The sequence below is a fragment of the Palaemon carinicauda genome, chromosome 37, assembly GCF_036898095.1.
Source record: "Palaemon carinicauda isolate YSFRI2023 chromosome 37, ASM3689809v2, whole genome shotgun sequence".
NCBI classification, from domain to species: Eukaryota; Metazoa; Arthropoda; class Malacostraca; order Decapoda; family Palaemonidae; genus Palaemon; species Palaemon carinicauda.
The window spans coordinates 39,325,736-39,345,735 of record NC_090761.1 but is presented as its reverse complement, the minus strand read 5'-3'; the positions used below and the strand labels follow the sequence as shown (position 1 = coordinate 39,345,735).

General features: G+C 42.3%; 1 protein-coding gene across 1 annotated transcript in view; it reads left to right on the top strand.

The window, feature by feature from the left end:
* LOC137629289 (neural cell adhesion molecule 1-like) overlaps window positions 1-20,000 on the top strand; it is a 275,725-nt gene that overhangs the window by 195,894 nt on the left and 59,831 nt on the right. Inside the window, exons 9-11 of the mRNA XM_068360550.1 lie at window positions 1,705-1,889; window positions 2,030-2,152; window positions 10,951-11,092. Coding sequence (XP_068216651.1) covers window positions 1,705-1,889; window positions 2,030-2,152; window positions 10,951-11,092 — 450 coding nt within the window. The remainder of the gene's footprint in view (window positions 1-1,704; window positions 1,890-2,029; window positions 2,153-10,950; window positions 11,093-20,000) is intronic.

Sequence of the window (20,000 nt, the reverse complement as noted above, 5' to 3'; positions counted from 1 at the left end):
ATGTCTTCGGGTATTTGATGGTGCCAGAGTCGGGAGAAAAGTTTTGAATGTTTTACAACACTAGAAATTAGAACAATAAAGCAGAAGTTTGCTAGGTTTGAGATGTCATCTTCTATTTTGTATTTTCTACCTATAGCAATAAATTGCTACTGCAAGAATTAAGTACAGTATTAGCTTAGAGGACTGCAAGATATGTAAGACCTGAATACATTATATCGCAATCTTTGCTTAAACTTGCATTACTGTAATCAATAAATGATAGGAAACGAGAGTATCAGTATTTATTAAGAATTGGTCAAAATAACAGGTGTGTATCAGAATCTGAGAGGAGAACTTTGGATATAATCAAATCCTTTGAAAGAAATGCACCACAATTTAATCCATGACGTGAAAAGCTATATGCATAAAGAATGCTATTAATCTGTCTTTAATGATTATTATTATATTTTAATATCCCATGCACAGATGGCAATTTAATGTAATAGTCAGGAAGATCAGTACATACTTACTTTACATTACTTTAAGGGCTGATTTTCTGGTCCTATACAGCAGGGGAACCCTACTCTGTCCAGGATCTTCAGTCATTTTATCATGTGCATTCCAAGGTATTCGGCATTTCACACCGCGTATTGATCGTTTGTCAAACCCACACTATCGAAGTACATGGAGGACAAGAAAGTCTAATGTGTTTTCTTAAAAGGCTTAATATCTTCAGTCGTTCAAATGTCTAATGGAAGCTTATTGTATAATCTCGGGGCCGCATATTTAAAGGCTCTAGAGCCTGCAGTAGACATATATCTAGATTCCTATAATTTGAAACCGTCTGTAACTATTCTCGTGTCAACATGATTTGTCAGCTGCACAATATTTAGTAATTCTTTTAGATATGGTATTTAGAACGTTCAGTTCTGATAACTTGATGGGTTATTATACATATTTTGAACTCGATTCTTGCTTTAATAGGCAGCCAGTGTAAGTCAATTAGTGTAGGAGTGATCCTTTCTCCGAGTGGGACACCTTTCATCAGTCTTCCTCCTCTGTTTATTATGTTTTGTAATTTCATTAGTTCCACTTTTGGTAAATTGTAGTATATGGAGTTACAGTAGTCAATCCTGGTAATAAGACAGTTTATCACAAGTTTCTTTACAGAATGTTCATCCAGGTACTTTATAAAAGCAATGTTTCTAAGATGATGGGCATTGAAAGACAAGTCACAGCCAAGAGATACCCCTAGATCGCAAACTTTACTAGATACCGGGGCACAGTTGTAATTTATGTATATTTGAATACCATCCAAGTTTCGTAGGTTGTTTTTCTTTCCAACCACCGTAAACTCAGTTTTATTTTCATCTAATTTTAGTTGTTTGATTGTCATCCATTTAGAGTTTCAGTAGTGTCGTCTATATCATTTATGAAGAAGTAAAATTGTTTCATCTGCAAATAGTTTGAAGTTCACTCCATGCCTTTGTAGTATTTTTGACAGGCCAAAAGTATAGATACAGATTAAATTGGACCCAATACATTTCCCTGAGGTACCCTTCAATTTGCATACATTATTTTCTGTCAACCAAATAGTCTTTTAGGTATTCAAAAGCTTGATCTTCAACACCGATGGGTCATACAATGAAAAAGAATCATACAATGAAAAAGAATGCTATTTTACTGAATTCTGTACTAAATTTATTTTTCTTCTCTCATCCACAGATAAACCTCGTTCTAGCAACAACAACAACGACCAGGCCTACAGCTACGTGAGTGGCACTGTGAACCTGACTTGCGAGGCCATTGCAGAGCCGAAGGCCAATTTCTCTTGGATGAAGGATCAGGAGACCCTAATGCCATCGGACAGAGTCCAAATCATCAATTTCCCCAACAAGAGCATATTACAGGTAAAGGCATTTACGGGGTTTTGCTTTTATTACTTTTAGCAAGTAATGATAATAATAACAACAACTTTAGGTCTTGCATAAGCTAATCTCGTCTGTAAATTCCAAGTTTTCTTTATAATCAACTTTGACTTTCTCTGCAGCTAACTGTCGCGGACCCAAATATGTTTGGAGATTATGAGTGCGTTGCAGAGAACCACCTTGGCACCCTGGAGAGGGTCATCATATTGGAGAGGGGATCCAAGCCAGCTAAACCAACTCTGAAGGTAAGAGAGAGTATTTTTTAAGGACGAATAATCTTTACACTTGGCATATTTTAAGAAGGAAATCAAAGTCACAGGTGTGAAATAGAGACTGCAGTTTGAATAAGAATTATTTTAATATTTTTCTTTTGTTTGGGAACGGTATTAGTGTCAGAAAGGGAGTATTTGAATAGAAAATAAAATTGTTAGACAAATTCTGGAGAGGAAATCCAAGCTACAGGTGTGTGTTAACATAGTTAAAGTGAAGTTTGGATTCAAGAATTATTTGGAGAGGGGGATCAAGCCTAGGTAAAGTTTGAGAAAGAGCTGGAAAGAAAAAAGATATTTTTGGGCTCGGGCCATGTCGTCCTGATGGAAGGTTCCTTTAGGTAGCTTTCTAAGGGATATTTGCTACAGTGATACTCCCAGTGAATAAAACCGAAGGTCTCCAGGATTCCAACTCCTGGCGCGAGTATCCAGTAAAGGATATCGCATAAAATCAGGGGATATATACTAGATATGACACATAGCAATCTTCACCCCGAATAGATTTAACTCTTTGATGTACAGGGGAAGAGTGGCAAAAGAAGGGGGTGCCGTTCTAGGTACCCGGTGGACCTCCATCCCCACTACTAACTACCGTGATGCCATTCCTTTTCTTGTAGCTAAGCGAGATGTGCTCCCGTTAACCCGGTGTTTTGTTAATTAGAATAATCATCATGCAATCTCCAGCATCTTCATCTTCTGGAAAGTTAAGTATTAATTCTTTCCTGTGTATAATTTTAGTCTCCCTTTTCACAGTTAAATTTCAATAATTTAAGTGTGAGTGAGTGTTGCCGAGAACTGGAGGCAGCCATTTTACGACTGCAGTCGCCCATTACAATTGCATTTATTTAGTCAGTAGGGTGACAATTCCCAGTATTAAGCTATAATGTTAGCTATATAGGCAAATTATACAAGTGATTTTGCATATATGAATATTATTCCTCTTCCTATTATGTGACTTTACTCATCGTATGCGGCGGAAACCCTGGCGGTACCAACTACCTTGGCCGGGGATCCTACCAGAGCTAGGCTACTCTCGCTCATATATACGTTAGTAAAGTATTTCCCCACGTTTAGCCTCACCATATCGTTCCATCTCGATTCGGATGAGAATTTACATTCTCTAGAATCTTTAGGTAAGTTACGATATTCATTCTCTCTGAGAGAAGAGACTAAACCCTTCCTCCCTCCCTGAGTGCTGCCACCGCTACAGGCGGAAACCACTGTCTTTCTTCATCGCCGTCGAGTAGAACAAAGTTCTTGCTGCCTCCGGCTTTGATTTAGATAGTGACTAACTCAGGGTGTGATTGTCTTGCCGCCGACGATGTCGTCAGCAAAGGAACCATGCTCCCTCTGCCGCCGACTATGTTGTCAGGACAGGAAGCCATGCTTCCTCAGTTCACTGTTGAAGATAGGTGGCATACCTGCTGCCACCTCTCATTTCAATGAACTATAAGACCCTTTACCCTTCCCCTTCTGTCCTTTAGTGACGTCATAGCCGTCACAAAACTCCTTCACCGGTATTCTGACAGTCATCCCGGCTTGCTAGGGTGACTGCGTTACCGGCTGGTACCCTGCCGGTAGCAGTTAGTTCAGCCGTCTCTTCCACCTTCCCCCTTCCTTCCTTCGTTCATAGGAAGTGAATGTTATTGGGGGAGAAGATTTAGACGACTCCTGACGGCTGCTGGTGGGAAACCTAACATACTTTTGGAAGTCCTCAGCCCTCCCTTGAGCTGCCATCCACATTTATTGCCGCCGGCTGGCGGCATCATAGCCAGCGACAGGCCTTTTGTGGATGGGTGAAAGCCAGAATCCGACAGATTCTCCCCACTTCCATTGGAACTTTCATTCTGCCAAGGAGATAGTAGGCAGCCTGATAGTCCTCCTACAGTTCCAACTGTTGTGTTTAATCATGATAATAGGAAAGTCTCCTTCCCTAATGCTTTTTCTCCCTCTTATCAGTTAGTACCGCCAGATACTAACCTAACAGCGGCAGTGCCGCCAGCTAAACTACAGTATACAACTATACAGTAGTACAAATGTTTTCTAACATACTATGTGTTTCTTATCGCAGTCAATTGTTGGGACCACGATATTATGTTGAGGCTGAGTACTCCCTCTACACCCAGATGGATTTTTCGATCATCAGAACCCTAAAAAATAACTGATCAGTTTTAATATACTACAGGTGGATAATGTTAGTATAGACACTAACTCTAAGTCTAGTTCCTAGAGTTTTTTCTACCTTGTATTCTCCCTATCAGGGAAACTAAATATCATTACTGATGGAGGTCTCAGCAATGGCCTGGGAGAGGAAACACAGATATGTGTCTTTTCTACTTCCTTTCAAGCTTACTATCCTAAGCTATTATAAACAATAGTGATTACTATTATTAATAAAAATGTATGCTTTTATATCACTGATATAAAAAACATGAATACTTATTGGGCCCTTTTTCCTTTACAGGAGGAGCCGATGGAGAAGTGTGCAGTATTGTTCTGCAACCACAAAGGCAAAGACTTTTGTGGCCACACGAAGTGCAGGACTCATGCCCCCTGCTACATCGTGTCGGGAGTCCTCAAGTATTGGGACCCGAAGGGTTGCCCAACCTGCTCGACCCTGCTGGCCAACGGCTTCAGAGAAGCCCCCCCCCCCCCAGTCAACATAGTGACTAGGGATACAGCGAGGGATACCCTTCGCAAATGGGTAAGAGGGTTCCAGAAGAACTCTCCGGGACCGTACCTACCTAACAACTCCCTAAGGTGCATACTGTTCCCCAAGGCATTACCAAACGTGGTGGTGCCCTAAGAACAGGTCCAGCCTCACCTCATACAACTGGAGATCAAACCGGACATAAATAAGGCACTGGAATGCATAGACATCCACCAAGAAAGGATGTCAGAAGTGTCCACGGACACTGAGCAGGACCTACTGCAAGGAGGCCCTGAAGAAGATGTGGAACATCCACAAGAGGAGGAAGAAGGATCCGTTTCAATGGGAACTGAAGACCCTCAGTTCGCTGTGATGGCATACCAACCTATGCTGTCAACTTCTTCAACCCCAACTCCACAACCAGTTGCACATGCCGACAAGAGCGAAGCGATCCTCACTTCGATTCAACGGATGATGGAATTGTTCCAAAAGGAACAAGAGACGATGAAACAATCAATCAAGCAGTAGCAGATACTGTTGCAGGAGAGGGCAGACCGCCCTGGACCTACCAAGGGCTCCACTAAGAAGCCCCTTAGAGTGTTGGATCTCCCTCACTGCTCTGAAACATATCCCTGGAGGTATACGGAGCACATGCCCATGATGAATGGGTAACTATTCGTCCCGGAGAAGTTGGGAACCAAACTGATTGAAGATCTTGAGTTCTAGCCTAACTTTTTAGCTTACCTAGACTGTTACGCGAGACTGCGGGATGAACATGCAGCCCATGAGGAAACGGTACCCAAAGAGGTCATTGTCTTCGAGCATGACAAGGCGCAAGCCATCTTCCTGAAAAACTTGAAAGGAGCCGGGTACACCAACTCCAAAGTCTCAGCACTGAGCAAGAGACATCCCACCTTTCTTGCTCCTTCCTCCATCTCTTTCCCCTTTTCGGAGAAAGCACTAGACTTTGCCGTCAAGGCAGTCGACAAGGGCAAACCCTGCCCGACCCTAGAGGAATGCAAACCATTCTCTCTAGCACTGCCTACCTGCAAGGAGATGTGGAAGGATGTCCACCTAACCTTCTCCATCTCTAAGTTGGATCCAGAGATAGCAGGCCAGCAGTTCAATGAGAACCTTCTGAAGTTGCGAGAACATCTTCTGAGGAGGGAACAGGAGACGAAGGAGAGACTTGTGGCCTCCCTTTCTCATCAGAACTGCCTGGAAATGAGTGCAGGTCTACATAACGCCCCGAAATGTTTATCTTCCTGGCAAAGTCTCCAATGGGGACCCTTGTGAAAGACTTATATGCTTTCCTCAGAGCAAGGAGAGCCTGCAGAGAGTTTGTTTTGGCCTCAGCGACCATAAGACACGAAGCAAGGAAGCTGATTACCTCGAGCATCTGGGGTAAAGACCTTTTCCCACAGGAACTGGTCCAAGAGATCATAGCCAGAGCATCCACGGAGAACAGGAACCTTCTCCAAAAGCGGGGCATGAGCTCAAAGAGGAAATCTTCCTCAGACGGAGGTCCCCAGCCTAAGAATAAAAAGGCAAGGAGACCACACAGACTTGCACAATTTCCTGCCGTGACTATGACCACGATGCCTCAGACCACCTTCCAGATGGTCCCTCAACAACTGGTAGCCCAGTCGCCAGTGTTTAACCCTAACTTCAAGAGGCAGTCGACTTCCTTTCACCCTAGTCAGAAAGGAAAAGGCCCAAAGAGAAGTTCTTCCGGAGGTAACTCCTCTGGGGGTCGAGGAGGACGTAGTCGCGGAAAAAACTCTGCAGGACCCCCCAGGCAAAGAGGGGTTCCAGGTAGGGGGCAGACTGTATCACTTTCGGGATCGCTGGACCTTCAGTCCCTGGGCCCACAGCCTAATCACGAATGGACTCGGGTGGAAATGGAACAGAACTCCACCCCGTTTTCCAGAATTCTTCCAGCACACCACCCCATTTTTAGAAGAATATACCTCAGAACTCTTGAACAAGAAGGTAATAAGGAAAGTGAAGCCCATCAAATTCCAGGGAAGGCTGTTTTTGTGTTCCCAAAAAAGACTCGGACAAACTCAAGTCATTCTAGACTTGTCTCCACTCAACAAGTTCATTGAGAACAACAAGTTCCGAATTCTTACTTTGCAACACATAAGGACCCTTCTACGAAAAGGGGCGTACACAGTCTCAATAGACCTAGCAGATGCTTACTGGCATCTTCCAGTGAGTCGCCCTTTCTCCTCCTACCTAGGATTCAAGCTACAGAAGAAGAAGTTTGTCTTCAGAGCAATGCCCTTCGGACTGAACACAGCCCCAAGGATATTCACGAAGCTAGCAGACAATCGTCCAGCAGCTACGCTCCAAAGGAGTTTTAGTGGTAGCATATCTAGATGATTGGCTGGTATGGGCAGCATCCAAGACTACTTGTCTGCAGGCAGCCAACACAGTGATCCAGTTCCTGGAACACCTGGGTTTCAAGATCAATCGCAAGAAGTCTCGCCTTTCTCCAGCTCAGAAGTTCCAATGGCTAGGAATCCAATGGGACCTAAAAGTCACACCACCTCTCCATTCCATCCAAGAAGACGAGAGAGAGAGAGAGAGCGGGATCTGTCAGGAGACTAATCCGTCACAAGAGGATTTCAAGACTCCAACAGGAAAGAGTATTGGGGGGGTCTCCAGTTTGCAGCGGTGACAGACCCGGTGCTAAAAGCACGTCTAAAAGATGTGTCAGGAGTCTGGAGAAGATATGCATCAAACGCTCTAAGAGATCAACTAAGGTTGACCCCGACCCTGTTGCGCACGCAGTTAAGGCCGTGGTCAACAGCCAAGAGCCTAGCATGGTCAATTCCCCTGCAACCACCACAACCATCAGTAGTGATATACACAGACGCCTCCAGGAAGGATGGGGAGGCCATTCTCACTAGAGAAAAGTGTAAGGGAATTGGTCGCACCAGTTCAAAACCTTTCATATCAACATTTTGGAAGCTTTGGCAGTTTTCCTGACGTTGAAGAAACTATCCCCTCGCAGAGCAATCCACATCAGATTGGTCCTGGACAACGAAGTGATAGTAAAATGTCTAAATCGACAAGGCTCGAGATCGCCTCACATCATCCATGTAATATTAGCCATCTTCTACCTGGCAAGGAAGAAGGGATAGCACCTATCAGCAGTTCACCTACAAGGGTTCCGCAACTTGACAGCGGACGCTCTATCCAGGCGAAAGCCCATAGAGACAGAATGGTCCCTAGACGCAGACTCATTCTCCTTCATCTCAGAAAAAGTCCCAGAACTGCAGATCGACCTCTTCGCAACGAGCGACAACAAGAAACTACCTCGTTACGTAGCCCCTTATATGGACCCTCAAGCAGAGGCATTGGACACCATGTCCCTCGACTGGAACAGGTGGAATCGTATTTACCTGTTTCCACCAACCAATCTCCTGCTAAGAGTCCTCGACAAGCTAAGATCCTTTAGAGGGACAGCAGCAGTAGTGGCCCCCAAGTGGCCCAAAAGCAATTGGTTCCCTCTAGTTCTAGAGTTGAAACTGAAGCAGTTTCCTCTGCCGGATCCAGTATTACTGTATCTCAACTGGTCTAGAAGTTGACTGGCTACGCTTCATCCTCGAGAACCAACAACCTACATCTCTTGATTTTCTCGCCCTAGCGGCAAACAAAAAGTTTGGAATCTCGAAGGATAAAGTTGACTTCATCGAAGAGTATAAGTCAAGTTCGACTTGGAGACAATATGACTCGTCATGGAAGAAATGGGTTTCCTTTGTGAAAACAAGGAAACCGACAGAAATATCGATAGGTTTCTGTCTCGCATTCTTCATATACCTACACGAACAAGGCCTGGCTTCTACTACGATTACTTCGTGTAAGTCGGCCCTGACTAGACCACCTCTGTACGCCTTTGAAGTGGACCTCTCTAGTGAAATCTTTAATAAGATCCCAAAAGCATGCACTAGACTTAAGCCAGCAAACCCACCAAAGCCCATCACGTGGTCCTTGGATAAAGTCTTGCACTATGCTTTGTACCTAAACAATGAGGATTGTACTCTAAAGGATCTAACACACAAAGTCATTTTTCTGTTTGCAATAGCCTCAGGGGCTAGAATTAGTGAAATAGTGGTCTTATCCAGAAACAAAGACCATATTCAGTTCCTAGACACAGGAGAACTGAACCTCTTTCCTGATCCTGCCTTTCTTGCCAAGAATGAGCTACCCACTAAGAGGTGGGGTCCTTGGAGAATCTGCCCACTGAAGGAAGATGCCTCTCTGTGCCCAGTAGAGTGTCTTAAAGTCTATCTTTGAAGAACTTCAGACTTCAAGGGAGGTCAGTTCTTCAGAGGCGAAACTTCCGGATCAAACCTATCCCTAAGACAACTGAAAGTGAAGCTCACCCACTTTATTCGCAGAGCGGATCCTGACAGTACACCCGCAGGTCACGATCCGAGAAAAGTTGCTTCTTCGTTGAACTTCTTTCAACATATGGACTACAAACACTATGCGAAGCAAGTACATGAAATAAAACATTTTGTGGTGGTGGCGGGTAGTGTCATTAAACCCATCGTTTAGTGCTGCAATGAACAGTGTACTGTTTTGGGACTTAACAGTGCATCGGGTGCATGGGTATACTTACCTTCTTGTGCAAATCATAACGATGATTAACATACGGTTCCATATAGGTGCATATCTGACCAATAACACCAGTGCCGAGTGAACGTTTGCGTCACAGTGTTTATGCATTTCCAAAAATCTGAAAAAGTCAGTCAGATTTGGTTTCACTTCTGCATTGAGTGGCATTATTCCGATAATGAAATTATATATTTTTCTACAGGAGAAAATATGGACCCTGATGTGTTTTAATGCTGGATCAGATTTATACTCTATTATAACGACATTTGATAATTTAGTTGCAAAATAAGAATAACAAAAACATATTTGCATCTTATTACTGCTACCTCAGTTAAAGACAAATAAAACATGCTAGAGTTTTATTTAATCCCTATAAGGGCATAGAACTTGAAATCAAGATTTCCATGGTAAGTAAAAGGTAAGCTCTTAAAGTTTTCCCTTTAGTTCTTATGGAAATACAAACCTTGAATCCTTATTGTCAATGTCGACACTTTCCCTTCAGGTGACAGGAAGCACTAAACCAGCGTCAGGCTTAGTGGAAATGACAGTTACCTGGAATTTCACATACGTACAGGTCTAGTAGACCAGATAAGGAAATCCATTCAAGGTAGAAGGCACATGCACAAATCCACAGCTATAGTAATTTCAAGTTAATTCTCTAGTATGCTTCCATTAGGACGACATGGCCCGAGCCCAAAAAACGGATTTTGAGCAAAGTGAAAAATCTATTTTTGGGCGAGTGTGCCATGTCGTCCTGATGCACCCACCCTTTTGCTGACCCCTCCCAAAATTACCTTATCTACGTCCATTTCTGCTTAACGACAAGAAAAGGAATGGCGGTAGTAGGGGGGTCCACCGGGTAACTAGAACGGCACACCCTTCTTTTGCCACTCTTCCCCCTTACATCAATGAGTTAAATCTATTCGGGATTAAGATTGCTATGTGTCGTAACTAGTAAACGTCCCCTGATTTTATGCGATATCCTTTACTGGATACACACGCCAGGAGTTGGAACCCTAGAGACCTAAGGTTTAATTCTCTGGGAGTATCACTGTAGCAAATATCCCTTAGAAAGCTACCTAAAGGAACCTTCCATCAGGACGACATGGCACTCTCACCCAAAAATAGATTTTTCACTTTGCTCAAAATCCGTATTTTGTACAAGAAAAACCAAGTCAGAAAATTTTGTTTATGAAAATAAAGATACAGTATTTGATGTATTTCATAGGGGGTTCAAAACAGGGAAGAGGGGAGAGAAAATCAGGTGGGTAAATAAGTACCAATTTGAATGCATTGGGAATTAAAGATGAAGGAGGAGAGAGAGAGAGAGAGAGGGAGGGGGGGGGAACCATAGGTAACATGATGCAGGATATAAGATGTATTTCTTTAATTTATTTTTCTTTGTAAACCACAATACCTTCCAAAAAACTAAATATTCATTTGTTAATGATTTTGGTACATTCCATGTAACTGAAAAAAATCAAAACTTCCACAGGTGACGAAGGCTGAAGTGAATGCTTTGCACCTGTCAATGAATGCCCAAAATCATCCCGACATGCCGATCATGGGATTCAGGGTTCAGTACAAGAAGGCTGGAGATGATTGGAGCTTTGCACATGCCACAGAGTTCAAGAAAGGTAAGTATTATGTTCATATACATACAAGACCAAAGTTTACTCTTCATATGCCTTTTCACTCGGAAGCTGTGGCTCCAGAAAGGTTTTCAATAACAATGTATATTTTTGTGCATGGAAATCACAGAGTTAGTATTGGATAAGTACAAAATGTGTATTAAACCAGAAAGAAGAAAATTGAATACTTGATTAGGGCTACTAATCTCATGTTTCATGACATTTCAGGCCAAGAGTTAAATAAAAACACAGGTACATGAATTTATTTCTTTACATGTAGTTCTTTTGATGTCAGTTCTTAATAACGTCGGATAATACGACTTTACGTAAAGAATATTGTATAATACTGTACTGGGTCAATGAAAAATCTTTAGCAGATAATTCTATGGTTGTGGTTTAGCCAGTGGTTTGCCTGAGTTAATAGGATTTTCAGCAAGAGCATAAAGTCCAATTTTTAGCTCAAGAGATCATAGATTGATTCATCAATCATATCAGGCCCTTCTTAGCATTATTTTTAAACCAAAAATCTGGTTATTACATGAAACCTACGATGAGCGTAAAAATACAGTACAGTGATCCCTCGCTACTAAGCGGTTCGACTATCGCGGATTCACCACTTCGCGGATTTTTTTCATAACGCATGTATATACATATACAGTATCGCGGATTTTCCGGAAATTTCGAAAATACTGCGGTGTGACCGATGGTGCGAGATTGGAGAAAGTAAGGAAAATTGAATCATGATTGATTTTCAATATAAATGAAACTTTGAGGAGCAACAAAGATATCATTTGTTAGAGAGATAGAGAGAGGTAAGGAATGGGAGGTAGTGACAAGTAGCCCACAGAGAGAGAGAGAGAGAGAGAGAGAGAGAGAGAGAGAGAGAGAGAGAGAGAGAGAGAGAGAGAGAGAGAGAGAGAGAGTGAATCAGCTGTTGTAATCGAATGCTGTGTTTTTGTTTCGTGAGAATTTCATCGCCTCGACTAACAACAACATACTGTACTGAAATTTACAGTATTATACAGACTACTGTAATATGATAAAATAAAATATTTGTAATAACCTATTTTATATGAAATGGGGCTATTTTTTTGTTTAAAATTTACATTTACGTACGTAAAACAACTCTCTCTCTCTCTCTCTCTCTCTCTCTCTCTCTCTCTCTCTCGTAAATTGTTTTCCTGCTTTGCTACATATGTATGTTTTTATATAGATACGGTAAATAATATTTGTAATAACATATTTTCTAAAAGCTTTTACTGTAATATCATTATTTATCACTTTTATCATGCGCGTTAAATGTCTTCGTTTGTTTATTACGATCGAAGATGGAGCGTACTTTATGATGCCGCCGTTTCAGGCGGCGTCATAAAGAAAAACATTTCATTTGGAAGTCCTAAGAAAAATTAAGTAAAACATTGGTAATAACAAAATCAACATAGTGTATAATCAATATAATCGATGCAAAAACTAACCTATACACAGGTGTGTACACTAAATGCATTTGTTTCTTCATTATGATCAGAGATAAACGTAAACAAAACATTGGTTGCCATTTTTTATTCGTGCTTTTTGGCGTGTTTAGGAAACGCATAGTATAAAATCGCCTTTAATATTTGTGCCCGTTTTAGTTTAGGGTACTGTAGTACATGCATTAAGTGTTCTGTACATTAAAGGGTAGTTTGTTAACAGTACTACGTACAAGGGAAGGTTTTAAAAGTCTGAATATACATGTTAAATAAATACGTAAATATGGTGTCACTACTTCGCGGATTTTCACCTATTGCGGTCGGGTCTGGAACCTATCTACCGCGATAAACGAGGGATCACTACAATATTGTTAATTTTAAATTATCTAACATATCTAATGAAATTATCTTTGATCAGACACTAATACAAATCCTCGTTCTTTACATAGGAGTTAGATTCATCACATGCTGCCGTTCTGGCCATAAAAACATTGAGCAAGGTGGCAACCTACCTCCTGGCAATGGCACGGGCTAGCGATCTTTTTCTCTTTGAAGGTGTGACTGCTTTTTTTTGAGGAAGCAGCATGCAGGTTTGTCCAGGCACAATTGGCTGCACTTGTGGCACGTTCTGGTCCTCTTTGAAGATTGATCCTCACCAGCTTTGCCCTTCATGCAAAGGACTCTCCTTGTGGTGAGTGTCAGGAGGGGCCATCCTTCCAGTGTGAGCAGTTCCATGGGAAGGGGGAAGAAAAAGTTGAAGAGTGATTCTTCCCCTCTGTGCACTGCCTTGAACGTTACAGAACTCTTGCTTTCTTTTTCTTAAGGGGGAACTTGCTCACCTGCCTCTACCCATTTGGGCTCCTTCGGAGTACTAATAGGTAAGAGGGATGTGCCTTTGACCTTCAGATTCAGAAGACCCTATTGCTTTCCTGACACTTCATCAATTGTGGTCATCCTTGAGACTCTCATTGTCCCCCTCGAAGGACCAGCTTTTGGAGGTGTTGAAGCATAGCTCACAGCAGGAGCCTCCATCTGCTCCTGCTTCAGCCTAGGTTGGTCTCGGCACCATGCCTCTTCTTCCTCCACAATTCCTCCTCCACCTGAGGTTTTGAAGGTTGTCCCTCTCAAGAGTAACAACCGCACTCATACATCCCCTTGGGTGAGCTTGAATGGCGAGCCCTCTCAGCAAGAGGATCCTAGTCATCCTTCCCCTTTTGAGTGTGGCGAACCTGCGGGGAACTTTGGCGGACACCTTCGTGTACGCGAGTGGTTGTCCATGCTTGAGAGAACCCCTCCCCTCAAGTTGCTCATAAGCTTGCTCAAGTTTCATTGCCAGCACTCTCTGCCCATGCCCTCCTCCTGTAGTCCAGTGGGCCCTCCATCTTGCCGCTGCAGCTTACAAAATTCCAGCAAGCCATGCTCGCTTTCAGCCTGCAGAGTGCACGCATGGGGAGGCTGCCCCTGTAGGGGACTTTCCCGTTGAAATGGGTAGAGCTGTACAGTATACCATCCTCCAACTCCTCCCACTCAGCCATCTTGGCCTCACTCGTGTCCTGCTGAGAGCCCCAGCTTTCAGAGTCAGACTAAGAAAAGGCCTACATTCACGAGACCATCTCACAGTTGAGCGAGTTCCCCAATTCTCGTGCATGCACGTGATGCATCTCGCCCACGCATAGTGAACACTAGCAAGTGAGCTGACACCCCTCACATTCACTAAAGTACTCTGCACGTGATTATGCTGCAACCAGGATCTGGGAAATTGTCCAAGCAGCCTTAGACACCCGACCTACTATGGGTATGACTTCGGTTTCATTGGTTCACTCCAATAATCCATTTTCAATCCCTCTGATGACATTGGTGTCTCCAAGGAACTCTAGAGCTCCTCCTACCCCTCTGGTGCCTGCCGCACGGCCTAGAGCACTTGCACCGTTGCCTCTGCCAGTGCCAGCCCCCTTCCACACACAATCCACACATTTCCAGGTACTAAAAGCACCGGGAAATGGGGGCTGTCAGGGTAAGCCTTTCTGATGCTGATACTGCCATCTGAGAAAAGCTAGGTCTTTTCCCAGCCAAAATCCATCAGAGGTGTCAGAAAGTGAGGCCGGTCACTCTGCCCCCAGGCGACAACCTTCAGCCAAGGACCAGTTGGGGATCGAGATCTTATTTGTGGAATCATATAGGCTCTCATCCATCAAGGCAGACTATTGTCTCTCCCATTCCACCCCTTGAACTCTCCATTACCTCCCTGGAGATCTCTCGGAATTCAGTCCCTGAAATCTTCCAACCACGAGAGGTTCCTCAGCTTACAGGGACTGCTTCAATGGAGGCACACAGCATATTTGCCTTCTTCACAGGCAAGTCCTGGGGTCGGAAGGGGGGACAAGACTTTCCTTCTGAAGAATTGGGAATCAAACATAGTTGATGGCCCCGTTCTTCAACGAAGGATTCAACAGGCCGTTGCTGGTGGCTGGTTCGATAAGGAAGGTGAATGTACTTATCTCTGCAAAAAGAAAAAAGCTTACAACTCATCCAGTCTACTTACTCCTCCTTTCGTTAGGCAAAGGGAGTATTCTGATATTCTCGACAATGACCCTTCTCCCCTGCCTTTAGGCCTGTCAGTGACAACTTTAGCTTGGGCTTATCTGCAAAGCAGCTGATGGTAAAACTAGTTGTGTTCTTGGCTGGTTATGCTTCAAGAATGGAGAGGCTAGTGGCATCCCTTCAAGCCCTTTCTTCAATAGACCCCTGGTTGGGTACAGTCGGCCCATACTCTGCGCAAGGTTAGGTAACAGAGACAGGTGTGAAAAGTGCAAATTTGTGAATACTTGCTGCCCTGGGGTGGGATAGCTCCTAACCTAATAACTCTTTGTCCATTGCCTATGCGCAGATGATTAATACACTAAGTACTGCCAAATATTGTTTTTCTTTGGTTTCTATCCCAATATAAGTATTTGGTAATTAATTGAAGACACATCCTTAAGTGTACAGTACATGTGCACATGGGTACCCTACGTACTGGAAACAGTAAAGCTACAGTACGGTATGTAACACAACAGCATTCATCATACTGTACTTTACACTCATAACAACAAAACACTGTTGTTCCTATCTAATATAACATTTGTTGATACTATAGTGTATATTACTGTAATAGATGTACAGTGCTATCACTACAGTACACCTTAACTGTACTGTAAGTGTTCACCGTTTTTTTTGGACGACTCGCACTGTTTAACAACTCACCATGCAGGTAGCCTACATTTACATATTGTAGAATACAGCACGTAGTTAATAAACAATACTATACATTGCTGTAATACTGTACAGTAAAATGTATACAATGATACTGCATTTAAGATTAACTCTGTGTACCTATTTTATACAAAGACCACTAACCATTTTCATACTAAGTTCTACGAATCAGTCTTGAAGCATGACGCAACTCCTGATGACTCGTCTCGTGCGCAGTATTGTAGGGAATCTCACATCTACAGCACATTACCCCATACAAATAAACAATGTTCAGGAGTACAGTATGTACTACTGTATAGAAATGCATTACTTTTTTACATGAAAACGTGATTCTGTTAAAAAAGGACCAAAGCCGGAGATGCATACGTGAGGAGAGACAGTGCAAGACTGAGGCACAAAGCAAGCCGGGTGCAAGGAGCGCGGGCTGTTATAAATTGTTGGGCTGCGAGAATACTTCTTGCAAATATTTGATTTTTTATTTAGTAGGTTACACGGTTCTGTGTCCCAAATAAACAAAATCACAAAGAATGAGCTCGCGAAAAGGGGGGCTAACTGTACTGTTGGTTGTCTGGCCGACGCTGAGGATCTCCCCGAACCTGACGAGAAGTAGGTTCTCAAGATTATCGTCCTGTCTTGTGCCAGGGCAATAGAATTCTGGGCCCATAATGCTGCCAACCTGTGGACCAAATGGGTCTTGAAGAGATGAAATTCCATCATCTCCAGGTTCCTGAAGCTAGTGCCAAAAAGGGAGGTCCTGTGGCTCCAAAACTCCTCTATCTCCAATCAGTCTTCGTTCCCAGTGGTTTCGTCGAGGCTGTTGTGAAGGAATTGAAAAAGGTGAGCTAGGACTCTCTTCTCTTTAGGACTGTAACATTCCAGCTATCATCTTCTGCCGCGATTGTGTCAAAAGCTCCTGCTGTGCAGAGACAGGCACACACAAAATCAAGGATCTTTCCAGGCAGAACTCTTCCAAACTTCCAAAGGGCCAACTCTTCCAAACTTCCAAACGGCCCATTCAGGGAAAAAGGCCTCGAGGAAGGGGAGGTAGCTGAGCTACTACTGTAGATGTGAACAGCCATTAGGCACTCCGCAATTTCACTAGTGCAATGGGAGGGGATGCCAGAGTCGCCTGGGGTGGCAAAATTTCAAGTTTCACGGGGCTAAACCCGAAGTGTTCTTTGGTCAGGGTATGTTGTTCTGTTCATCACCTGACCCCCTCTCCTGATTCATCGCCCAATGAGTCCATCATCCTTCACCAAGGGATCAGCGAAGGACATCGCCAAGGGATCAGGAAAGGACATCACCAAGCGATCAGCGACAGACATCTCCGTTCAAGCATAAGTCCAGACCATATTAGAAAAGGACGCTCTCCAGGAGGTCATCGATGGGTCCCCACGCTTTTTCAATCTACCTTTTCTTGGTTGAAAGGGCATGTGGAATCTGGAGACCAGTCATAGACCTCTCAGCTTTGAAAGGGTTTATCCTTCTAAATTCTGCTCAAGAGGAAGATTCAGCCACAGAACAGACAGGCGACTTCATGATCACAGTGGACTTGTCAGATGGAAACTTCAGGATTCCAATCTATCCAGCTTAAAGGAAGTACCCAAGACTCCTTCTGCACAACAAGATATACCAGTTGTGAGTGCTGTGCTTTGACCTGTCAACAGCACCACAAGTGTTCATGAGTGTTCACCATACTTTCAGCCTGGGCCCATGCCAACAACATCTGTCAACTCCGTTATCTGGAAGACAGGCTGATGAAGGCCCTTCTCTTACATTGAGACATGCTTTGAGTTTTGCTATGATCTGGTGGTTTTAGTAAATCTCAGTCATCCCTGCAGCCCAAACAAAACCTGGTCTATCTGGGAATGCATATCAATACCCAGTTAGGAAAGATTTTTCCATCTCTGAGCAGAATCGAAAGGTTCAAAAAAGTGTCCTGACCCTTTCTCCTGCAGAATTCATTACCAGCCCACTGGTGGCAACATCTTTTGGGACACCTAGCCTTGGAATGCTTAGTACCTAATGGTCACCTCTGCATTTAGACATACCAATGGCAACTAAAGACCCTATGATCTCAGTGCAAGGATCCTCCTGAAGCATGTGTTCTGGTAGGATCAGAACACAAGAGAGACTATTAAGTTGGTGGATGCAAGACTCTCATCTTTGCCAGGGGGTAGATTTCCTTTCTTCTCCCTCCAGATTTCATACTCTTCAAGAATGTATTAAAAGAATGGTTGGGGGTCACCTGCAGCAGCATATGGTCTCCGAGCTAAGGTTCAATCCCGGTCAGCAATGTCAGAAATTTCTTGGAGTTGAAGGCAGCCTTTCTAGCCCTTCAACACTTTGAACAGCTCATTTCCTGTCACTCGGTAGTGTTGATGAGCGACAACATGACTGTAGCGGCATACTTTAAACAAACTGGGAGGCAACTTCTCATAACAGCTCTGCCATCTGGCTGTCGAGGTTCTGAGATGGACAGGAGACAAACAGATCTCAGTATCAGCCTGGTTCATCACAGAAAAAAAGAACATCCTGGCAGATAATCTGAGCAGGAAGACTTAGACAGTTGGTTCTGAATGGTCTTTGGATCCCTGGATAGGAACCAAAGTCTTGACTTTGTTGGGTTTGCCTCTAATACACCTGTTTGCGTTGTGACATCTCTCAATCACAAACTGCTAATGTATTGATCTCCAGTACTAGACCCACAGGCAGTGTTCCAGGACACCTTCCAACATCCTTGGGACAATCTAAACATCTACGTACGCATTTCCTCCATTTTGCCTGATCCGAAGGCTTTTCAACAAGGTGAGATCGACTTCAAACTCATCGATGACACTAATACAGGTATCTCCACTATGGCAACACGCAGAGTGGTACCCAGACTTTCTGCTGCTTCTGATGGAGGTACTGAGGGAGTTACCTCTTTACACGACCTTCTACATCAACCACAGGCAAAGATCTACTACAAGGCAGTCTCATCCCTACAACTTCACACCAGGAGGTTATCCAGCATCTCACTTACAGAGAGTTTTTGCAACCAGTAGCAAAACATATGTCTAGATACCTCCCTCAGGAAGTCCTCTATGGCAGTCTACGAGGTAAAGTGACCAATCATTTGTAGTTATGTCGTAGAATGGGTGTCTCTCCACTCTCAGCCACTATACCTCAAATTGCTAAGTTTTTGTTGTATCTCCAAGAGGAAAAACTCTGCTCAGTATCAGTGGTAAAAGGTTATTGCTTGGCCTTAAGCCAGATCTTTGACTAAAACATGTTCAAATTTCCTCTTTGGCTTAATAATCTATGTTCATACGAAGCTTTCAAGTTGTCTTGCCCTTGGCTGGAGGCAATTCTGAACCGTTGAGTCAAACATCACATCATAACTTGCCCTTCAAGACTCTTTTCCACTTCAGCCTGGCCTTTGCAAAGACAGTCAGCGAGTTGTGTGGTTTCTCTTACGACATCACCCATTTAAGCTGATGGGGGCAGATTACTCTCAGATTCTTCCCTGAATTATAAGTAGTAGGATGGCCAGTGTACCACCCACCCGTTGAGTTATTATCCCTTTGCCTACACACATACAGAATATCTACCCTATTTATTAATATTAAGTATTTATATTAAATATTGAATATTAAATATTAATATTTAGTATTTATAATTAATATTGATTTAATATTAAATATTATTATGAAATATTAATATTCAATTATAATATTTGATAATAAATATGATATTAATCTTTGATAATATTGATTATTTAATATTAATATTTTATATTTAATATTTATTATTAATAATAATTATTGATATTAAATATATTTGATATTTAATATCGAATAGATATTTAATATTTATTGATATTTAATATATAGTATTTATCATAAAATTATTTATTATTCAATATTGAATATTAATATTTAGTATTGATTATTCAATATTTATATTTAATTATTTGATATTAAAAATTATTATTTATTATTGAACATTAATATTTAATATGAATATTTGATATTAATAGTTGATTTTAAATATATAATAAATATTAATATTAATATTATCATTAATATTATTATCAATATTAATATTATTAATATTATCATTAATAATAATAATAAATATTAGTATTAATAATATTAACAATATTATTATTAATATTAATAATATTAATAAACTAATATTATTGATGATAT